Source organism: Rattus norvegicus, chromosome 2, assembly GCF_036323735.1.
Source record: "Rattus norvegicus strain BN/NHsdMcwi chromosome 2, GRCr8, whole genome shotgun sequence".
Lineage (NCBI taxonomy): Eukaryota > Metazoa > Chordata > Mammalia > Rodentia > Muridae > Rattus > Rattus norvegicus.
In genome coordinates this window covers 112,151,376-112,161,183 of record NC_086020.1, presented here as the reverse complement: position 1 = coordinate 112,161,183, position 9,808 = coordinate 112,151,376, and the positions used below count along the sequence as shown (strand labels likewise).

At 44.6% G+C, this 9,808-nt stretch overlaps 1 protein-coding gene across 2 annotated transcripts in view; it reads right to left on the bottom strand.

The window, feature by feature from the left end:
- Positions 1-5,280: 5,280 nt before the first annotated feature.
- Tnfsf10 (TNF superfamily member 10) overlaps positions 5,281-9,808 on the bottom strand; it is a 19,354-nt gene continuing 14,826 nt past the window's right edge. The window contains exons 5-6 of one of the 2 annotated variants that reach the window (XM_017590632.3): positions 9,099-9,203; positions 5,281-8,069 (exon numbers count right to left, since the gene is read on the bottom strand). In XM_017590632.3, the coding sequence (XP_017446121.1) occupies positions 7,624-8,069; positions 9,099-9,203 (551 nt within the window). In that variant the 3' untranslated portion in view covers positions 5,281-7,623. The remainder of the gene's footprint in view (positions 8,070-9,098; positions 9,204-9,808) is intronic. The other variant, NM_145681.2, reaches the window with a different exon arrangement.

The window sequence follows — 9,808 nt, the reverse complement described above, 5'->3', positions numbered from 1 at the left end:
AATTGTGATGTTAAGTTCATTCCACACTGACCTTTCTACTACGGCACTACCTGGAGTTGTGAGCTAAAATAACTGCTCTCATCAATATACTTCACCACAGCGTCAGAAATGCAACCGGGACAGCACTTTAGAAATGCTTGGCACTGCCCTCTGCCCACCCTGATGCCACTCCCCTTGCCAATGAAAGATTAGGGATGGGCAAGTCTATCATTCTGAATTCCTACTGTTGGGGAAGTTTCCCGCCTTCACAAAAAGATGTACAAAGAGCTCCCCCCACCTCACCCCCTTAGTGAAGAGCTGGAGAGCAGCTGTCATCATCCCGCCATTAAAACCCAATGGGGAACGCAAAGTGCATGGGGAGACAAAATGGCCTCGGCATTAGCAAGGAACCCCGACACAGAAAAACAGTTGTCCTATCCTGGGCTTTCTGTGCCCTTAGTGCAGGCTGGATTAGGCCTTCTGCTGGTTATGCTGGAGTGACACCAATTTAGCATTTACCCTAAGCTGCTGTGGGCCCAGTGCACCTGGGCCTCTCAGCCTGTCCAAGAAGGTTAAGAAGAAGCAGGCGGGTGTCTTTACCTCCGGTCTCTGTAGCCATCTTGACAGGAATAAAGATATTCTAAAAGCGACACTTGTGCTTGCCCTTTGACCATCAGGCTGTAGAGGCAATGAACTCCAAGATAGTGGAATTTCCCAAGAAAATTTCCTCATGCTGGGGGAAGGAAGAGACTGGGAGTCTGGCTTAGCCAGAGAAGGAGCTTGTGTTTGGGGGACAAAATGTCATACCTTCTGACTAGGTGTCAGACCACCTTATAGGAGAGACTGGAACCTAGACAGCAATGATGGACAAGGCCTCAGCTTGACCAGGGTTGCCGAGTTATGCATAATTCTTGCCCTCTAAATTAAACCCAAACCTTCTCTCTGGACCCCAAAGATGGACACCTGTTCCTCTTCTCAACGTGGCCATGTTGAATAAATCTGCTTCACCAGCGCTTGCTTCATGGGCTGGCTTGAGGACAGCTGGGTAGGTCTAGCTTGTTAGGGTTGTGAGTTAGGGAGGGGGAGGCCTTGACCCCTGACAACTCTGATATCAATCTCTCTCCGTGTACAGTGTGCACAGAAGACTAGCTTTATGGAATTTTACAGAAGACCAGATGGCTACAGACTGACTTTAAGGTATCAGGCACAATTAATGACTAAGACATTACAGTCCCAGCCCTTAGGAATTCTGTGGCAGAAGGGTTAGGAGCTTGAGCCCAGCCTGGGTTACAAGAGATTTTGTTTCAATACTCACCACCCACCAAATTGATTTGGTTTGATTCAATTAAGTAAAATACCAAGAACTAGTTCTAAGTGAAACTGCTATTTCCGAGCCTCATCTTCACAAACAGAAAAATACCTAAAGTATTACTATGTTTAAAAAATTTTTTTCTAACGATGGTGAGCAAAGGTAACTGTGCCAGACAACCTGTGTTCTATCTCAATTCAGAGAATTGATTCAAGCACACCCATAACCATAAAGGGGAGGAGGAGGGGGAGGGGGAAGGGAGAAGGAGGGGAGGGGGAGGGGGAAGGGAGGAGGAGAGAGGAGAAGGAGGAGGAGGGGAAGGAGGAGGGGGAGGAGGGGGAGGAGGGGGGAGGATGAATTCTTTTAAATCCCATAAGCAGTGTAGTAAGATAAAGAGCTTCCAGGGTCCTTAAAAAAAAAGGCTTAGGCACCCGCCATTAATCAACACTTGAAAGGCAGAGGCAGGTGGATAACTGTGAGTAAAAGTCTAGCCTGGTCCACATAAAGAGATTCTGCCTCCAAATTAAAATGTCTCTTTATTAATGTAGGTCAATTTGTTATTTATTTTTGTTGGAATATAGAGTCTGAGACCCCAGAATTATTATATTTAGATGATCCATATATATAAAATGTCTGTCTATATTATCTATAATATATAATCATATATATAAAATTATAATTTTCTATCATTACAATATAGAAAGTTACAATTTTCTATCATACTATTACAAAGAACAATGTGTTTATTATCTCATTATGTGTTAAGAATGTAGAAAACTCTTTTCCATAATTTTCCAAAAACTACTGTCTACATTTTATCCAGTAATAGTTTATGGACAGTAAGAGAATATGGTGTGTTTTTATACGTACTTAGTTTAGTTCTTTAATGGGAGACCACGTGGGAGGGCACACAAATAATCCTATATTTTGAAAGCTAAAGAGAACCTTTTGTTATTGCTGTGATGGTCTATATTGCCAATTTTGCAGAATTTAGAATCGCTATGGGAACAAATCTCTGAGGACAGCTGAGGGATTTTTCTAGATTAAGTTCATTGAGGTCAGATGATCTACCCTAAGTGGGGGTGGCACCATGCCACAGGCTGGAATCCCAGGCTGAACAAAAAGGAGGAAGGGGTGGGGGTAGGAGCAGTTGTCACTCCCTTCTCCCTTCCCTGGCGACAGCATGACTGGCTGCCCCCTTCCCCATGTGACAGCTGATCAAACAGGAGCCTCCATGGCTTCCTCCCCAGGACAGACTCTCCACTCAGACTTGTGGCCGCATCAGCTCCTCCTTTCAACCGTTGTCAGGTGTCCTGTCCTAGCAACAAGAAAAACCACTAGGAAAGCGTGAATGTTCTGCTCATTTGAAGCCTCTTACTGGTTTTAAAGACAACCTGTTCTAGAAAAGATAACATAATGAGGGGAGGAAGCCTAGTTATCATCTTCCTAATGAAGTCCGTGCTCATGTCCAAGTACAAGTAATCTGTGTAGCGATTTTTTCCCTGAAGTTTGTTGTCAATGAAACATAAAAGGGGGAAATGCACTCACACAGAACTCCTCCAGCCCCCAGGCCTTTGTGTTCTGTAGTCTTTAGTCCATTTGTTAAAAGGAAAATCAAATCACAACTTTAAATAGGGCAGTAAGTAAAGAAGCTTGTTCTAATGCTTTAGTCACGAATATGACTTGCACCTTAAAGTCTGCCAGCAGAAAATAGTTCAAAATTTCTATAATGAAATAGTTAACATTTTCTTCTCTCCAAGTTCCTTATCCATTTTAAAATTTAAGAGGAAAAGAAGGACCTCCCTACAGTGCATCGCAGACAGTTATGTAATGTGGTCGTTAAGAACTTGCACATGCAGTTCTCTATTGAGTCTCCTAATAAGCTTGGGAAAAGGACATAAACCAGATTCACAATTTCAAGCAAGATAGCAACTAACACAGACCCCACACTCTGCCTCCTAAGCTGGTCCCATCCCAGTACTGCCATGGCTCAGCGACAGTGAGACTGCTGATGTCCACCATGCTCAGAGATCAATGTGAGGGTAAGAGATGCTCTCTTCCTGTTAGAGGTTGCTCAGGTCTGGGGTAAGGGAGCAGTTTCAAGAGAGCACCTCTGTCACCAATGAGAGGTGGGTTGAAAAAGATCTCTCACTGGATTGCTTCTTTCCCTCTGAGTTCAGTGAACAAAGTCTGAAGTGCTGACTCCATAATGGTGTAAGACCAGGACAATGTAGGAATCCATTGCTCTGGCTTGCAGGAATCGCTCTCGTATTAAAGTCTAAGTACTATTCCCCAATAGTAACAACAATGGCAGTCAAACTGATGGTTCCAACAGCAATGTGGAGAACAAGAAACTTGCAGAGTTTTTCGTTTGTATGGGGTCGTGAGATAAAGTGTTGGAGATTCAAAGATTAATAACATTTTAACTTAGATGAAAAAATGAACTTAATTAGCTTATAAGAAAAACTTATCAGATGTTAAACACAAACCTTTTTCTCCTCTCCTTCCTTGCCCTGAGGTGACCAGGGAGAGCTGATCCTGCTCCTCACTGGTTGCAGGATTTGGGAGAGTGGGCCCTACACTTTACCTGGGCAGCACAGTAGAGTTGGCCCTAATGGGAAACAAAGTTGAGTAGGTACCAAGGGTATGAGAGTGGGACAGCTGAACCTGCCCCTTGCCAGCTTCAGCATTGGGTGAACTAGCTGGGGCAGTGCTGGAGAGCTCAACCCGGCAGTGGGTGCAGGAGAGCTGGTGGGATGACCAACTCAACTACCACCAGGTCCAGACCCAGGGCTTTGAGTTGGCCCATCCCAACATCTACTGCATCTGTGAACTGCTGGAGCATGTGAAAGGACCTGTCCCGCAGATCTAAAGCTGCAGGATCTCCATGACATAGGACAAAAACAGGATATCAAAGAGGAGTCCCTGTGAGGATCCAGTATTGATAGCATAGAAAAAGCCAGAGACCAGTAACTCACTGCAACAAACACTTGCAGGTAAAGATGTGTAGCCTAAGGGGTGTGCTGTGGACACACTGTAACACACTACGACTTCTGTAACAAGACGGTTTCTATAATTTGTTTCATTTTGTTTGTTTTTTATTTCTTATTCTCTTTTGGAAGGCAGGGGAGGTTGCAAGGGCAGAGGACAGATATGAAGGTAGGAGGTGTGTGGGGTAGGAGTGCATGATGCGAAATTCACAAGGAATCAATAAAAAGTTTTTTTAAAAAAAAGCCTTAAAGTTGTAACATTACCTGTGATAATTTTATCAACTGGAAATAATCTAGAATCACATGGAAGATGGGCCTCCAAGAATGTGAGAATGTCTGGGAAGGATTATCTTCATTATGTTAACTAATGTGGGAAGACCTATCCGTATGGGTGGCACCATTCCCTGAGCTAAGGATTCTGAACTGTATAAAAATAAAGAAAATGAATGGGAACTATCGTGTATACCTTAATCCATTGTTTTCTTAACAATGATCAGTTCTCAAAAGCCTCAGTGACTTTCCAGCAGTGGTGGGCTATAACCTGGACTATAGACCAAACTGTCTCTACCTTAAGTTGCTTTCTTCAGGGTGTTTTATTACAGCAACAGGAAAGTTAACTAAGACATTACCTTAACAGCATTAAGATTATCCCACGGAAGCTAGGAGAGTGGGGAAAAAGAACACAGTGAAAACTAAACAAGGAGCAAAGATATACAAGTGAGCTCCTGTGTTACAGTTTTTACAACAAGTAAAAATGGGTTAAATTCACCGATCAAGTGCTGAGATCCTCAGATGGATGGCAAAGGGTGTTTAGCACTATATAATTCAGAGGAATACATTGAGCCCAAAGGTGTAAAGAGCAGTTCACAATAAAAAAAAAAAAGAGGATGAGGGAAATATAAAACAATGGAAATTAGAATCATCAGTCTTAGTAGATGATTGTGCCTTACAGGGCAGCGCTACACGTGCTGAAGGGAAAGAGGGAGAAGAAAATATACTGGATGCATTTGCTTTTATTTTTATTAAAGTAAAATGGGAAGGAACACTTTGTGTGCTTCAGAGTTTACAAAGTTTAACATTTCCCAGCCGGGGGAAATGATATCGATACATCTGAAATAATCCCCATCACAGTTAATTTTCTTTCTGGCTTCACTGCTTTCAACTTGGAAGGAAAGAAGAAAAGAGAGAAAAAGAAAAATTCTCCTTAAGATTTTCATGACTCACAGATGAAAAAATATATATATTTAGCCCTTTATTTCAAGAATATATATAAAAAAAGCTGGTTAAAGAAAATATCTGACATCAATAATGGATTTTATGCCAAACTATAGTAAATGTCTAAAATAATAGAAAACTACAGAGATGAACTGATTTGCCAAGAAAGAAAAAAAAGTAGCAGCGATTGTGCTGGGAAGATGGTTCAGTGGTAAGAGCAGCTATGGCTCAAGCATGAAAAACTGTGTCCAAATCCCCATCATCCGTGCAAAAAGCCGATATGGCCAACTGTCAGGAGAATCTCATGTTCAAATCCCCATCATCCGTGCAAAAAGCCGATATGGCCAACTGTCAGGAGAATCTCATGTTCAAATCCCCATCATCCGTGCAAAAAGCCGATATGGCCAACTGTCAGGAGAATCTCATGGCGCTGCTGGCTGCCAGTAATGGGAGAGACCCTATCACCAAGAAAACTCATAGGCAGCAATGGTGTGGGGAAGGCCACCGCCTGTAATAACAGGAGGCAGGGCCAAATTGTTGAGACTCCAGGCTTCACAGAGCCCTCCCTTGGGAGCAAAGAGAATTTAGAAAGGTCGACTTAAATTCTGCTTCACTTAAAAACAAAAACCAAAACAACAACAAAACAACCAAACAAAAGAACACACCTCAGATTCTTAATACAGAACTCAAACTTACTCTCGCAGGAAGCCTGTGGTGAAACTCTTGAAAATATTATTATGCAAAATCTAGTGGTTGTATTTTGTGATCTCGGGTGTTTTGTGCGTTGATTTGTCACAGAACAGGAAGACTCGGGAGTCCATTCCTCCCTCTGTGACTATTTATTATAACTAGATCGTCTTCGGTATGGCTTTCTAAAGGGCTTTTAAGAAGAAAGACCAGCATGACCTAGAACTCAACACAAAAACCAACCAGAACACACGTGGTGGCGCGTGCCTTTAGCTGCAGCGCTCAGGAGCCAGAGCTAGGCGAATCTCTGAGTTCGAGGTCTCAAGTTCCAGGATAGTCAAAACTACACTGTCTCAAAAAACCAAAACCATCCAATAAACGAAACCTCGGGAGTCTGGGATTTCACCACGTGAAGCCCCATCTTCTTCCTCACAGATTCAGCCAAAGCCTGGAGCTCCATCCGGTTGCACAAGCTTATTTCTTGTGTTTAGCTCCAATTGCCTATAGTCCCAAGGTAAGCAACCTCTCTTCGTTTTAATTTTGTGTTTTTAAGCCCAAGAATTTGTAGACGGTTATACTCTTACACCTTTAAAGGACTTGATACTGACGAAATTAAGGGAATCTCGCCACCTGGTGGCACTCATGGTGTGTGACAATAAACTGGCCCCTTCTGGTCTGTAAGAAAGCTTTTGCCTAGACACTTAAACAAAAGGGCAGAGCTGACCTCTCCCCTGGGATCATTGTCCCTGTCCTTGCTCAGGTTCCCAGTCTGGAGATTTCATACATTCTTTGGGCAAGGTACCCACTGATGATGGGACATAATGTTATCACACTCGAGAAGCACATAGCCAGTTACCAGTCATCCACATGGGCACACGCCTGCGCGCTCTTGCACACACACACACACACACACACACACACACACACATGCACACGCACACATGCATGCATGCATGCACACACGAAGGCGCACCTGCACACACATAGGCACACTCACGCACTCACACACTCTAATGTTGTAGGTGAGATATTTCATGATTTTTATGCTGACTGCATCCAGAGCTATCCTCATCTGCACACAGCCCTTGAGCACTGGGTTTCACACCCCTGAACCAGATAACAAAGGTGAAAATTGTCAACTGTTGCATAAACATTTAGAGACTGAATATCTTCTAGATCTCTGTAAACTGGTACCAGGTAGATCATTGAAAGCCTACAGCGATCTCATTTTGGGGGAACAAAGCAAGTCCCTCAATGAAACCTGGTGTCTATGGCTGGGTTTTTGGCCTGAGGGTGCTGTGTTCTAGCTGCCTTTCTGTCACATCTGCCCTGAGGTTTCTGCAGCCAGGCCATACCCTAACCAGTTTAGTCACTTTCTTGGGATGCCTTCGACCTAGAATATTACTGGGTATTTTAGGGGTGTGTTTGATCATTGCAGGTCGTCTAGTTAATTAAAAAGGCTCCAAAGAAACTGGCTTCTTGATCCAGGTCCATCAAATGCTCATTCGTCACGGAAACAAAAATCCTGTCATTTTCTTTGAGCTCGAACAGCCCCCCCTGATAGATGGAGTACAGTCCGTACTCAGCTTCTCTGGACCAGCAGCTATTTCTGGCACTCTTCATCAGCAGTATGGGATCGGGGTAGCTGGTGTATTTGTAGATGTACTGCACCATCTGTTTGATCCTCCCTCCGTCCTTCGAGACTGTCTTGGAAGCTTCTTTAGCCTCCTTGAACCGGTAGTACGTTTGGGAGTAGATGTAATACAGGCCCTCCTCCTGGATCACCAGCTCTCCGTTTCTCAAGTGCACATGGTTGAGAAATGAATGCCCTCTCCGAGAGGACTCCCAGGTTTCTATCTTCTGGCCCAAGGTCTTTCCATCCTTGGAGACTACATGGAAAAGGAAGAAAGAGTTAGCAGGAGGAAGTTTGCATTGCAGTGAGGAGATACCTTAGCCCCTCTGCACAGCCAAGTCTTTTCCTTGGGCTCGCACACCACACTGATCCAAAATCCAACCTCTCACACTTTTCATCAAAGTGTAAGCCTTACAAAGGCTAGTCACGTGAAAATCGGGTGGCTTGTGGACCATTTTGACCTGCTTGCTGTCTGTACCTCTTGCCAGCTACGCCACACCCCAATCCACCAAAGGGTCAGGGTTCCCTGTGGTGTCAAAAGTGTCCCTGTGGTGGGAGGTCCCAGTGCTTGGTGATAAAGACAGAGGCTGTGGGTTAGATTGTGGTGAGGACAAAGGCTGCGGATTCGAGGTTTTGAGCTGGAAGAGTTGATACAAGAGGAGGAGGGAGGGAGGCTGGTGGAGGGGGGAGAGAAAGAGAGAGAAAAGAGGGGGAGGGAGGGAGAGAGAGAGGGGGGAGGGAGGGAGAGCGAGGGAGGGAGAGAGAGAGAGAGAGAGAGAGAGAGAGAGAGAATGAATTACTTCAATGATTAAAAATGTCTGAGCGTAAAAAAAAAAAAAAAAATGTCTGAGCGTGCTGCCTGCATCCCAGCCCTTGGGAGCTTGAGACAGAAGAGCTTGGCGTTCTGAAGCCAACCTAGGCTCTGTGAACCACTGTTTATAAAAGAGGAGAAGAAAAGTGGGTAGGCGGCAAGGAGGAGGGGAGGAGAAGATGCAAGGAGAAGCTGCAGTAGCAACAAAGGTAGCCCAGTGGGATGCAGTGCTATCTCATGCACACTTTTCCTGAGGCCAGGTATGGCGGAGTTAGCACGCTCCCTGGGTGTCTTCTTGTTTCACAGAACAGTCTTCTGAGACTGGCTCACTGCTGCGCACTTACAGTCACAGAGATATCTCAGATAGAAGTTAAACCACTTCCAACCATTCCGGAGCCTCACAAAGCTAGGTGTCATCCCCACCCCGACCCTGCTGCCAGCCCCCCATCCCCACCCCAGCCCTCGTGATCCTACTTGGAATTAAGGCTAAGTTGCTTCTCCGAGTGATCCCGGTAATGTGAGCTGCCACTCTCTGGGGTCTTCTACCTCTGGGCAAGGGAGGAGTGCTTAGCTGCTTTTCTAAAAGACACAAGACAGAAGAACATTAGCGCTTGTCAAAAGACACAGTTGTGTCTGAGCTGGCATCCTGAGCACAGGGTCTTCCCAAACTGATCCTTTGGTTTCATAAAACAGCCCGAATAGTGAGTGGGGCTGGAGAAGTGGCTGCTTTCCCAGGAGACCTGGGTTTGAGCCTTCCACCCACATGACTGCTCACACTGTCTTAACTCCGGTTGAAGGGCAAACAAGAGGATTTGAGTTGAGATTCTTGGCACCCACCTAAAAACTCAGGCATGGCCACATACCCAGGAGAGCTGGGGAATAGACAGAAACTCTTAAAGGAAGACACATGGTAACCTCTTCTGACCTCCGAAGTGTGCACACAGGCACACACCTATGCACATGCATATGCACATGCATAATATAAATCTTATACAATAATGTCTCTTTAAAATTAGCTTCAAATCCCCATGCCTGCCTATGTTTGGCTAAGATAAATTATATTCTATCAACCAACAAATATTGGCAGGGACAAGAAATGATACCACACTATGCAGAGCTACATAGGTGAACCATGGATTCTGCTGAGTCCTCAAGAAACTTACCATATTTTCTGGGCTATACCA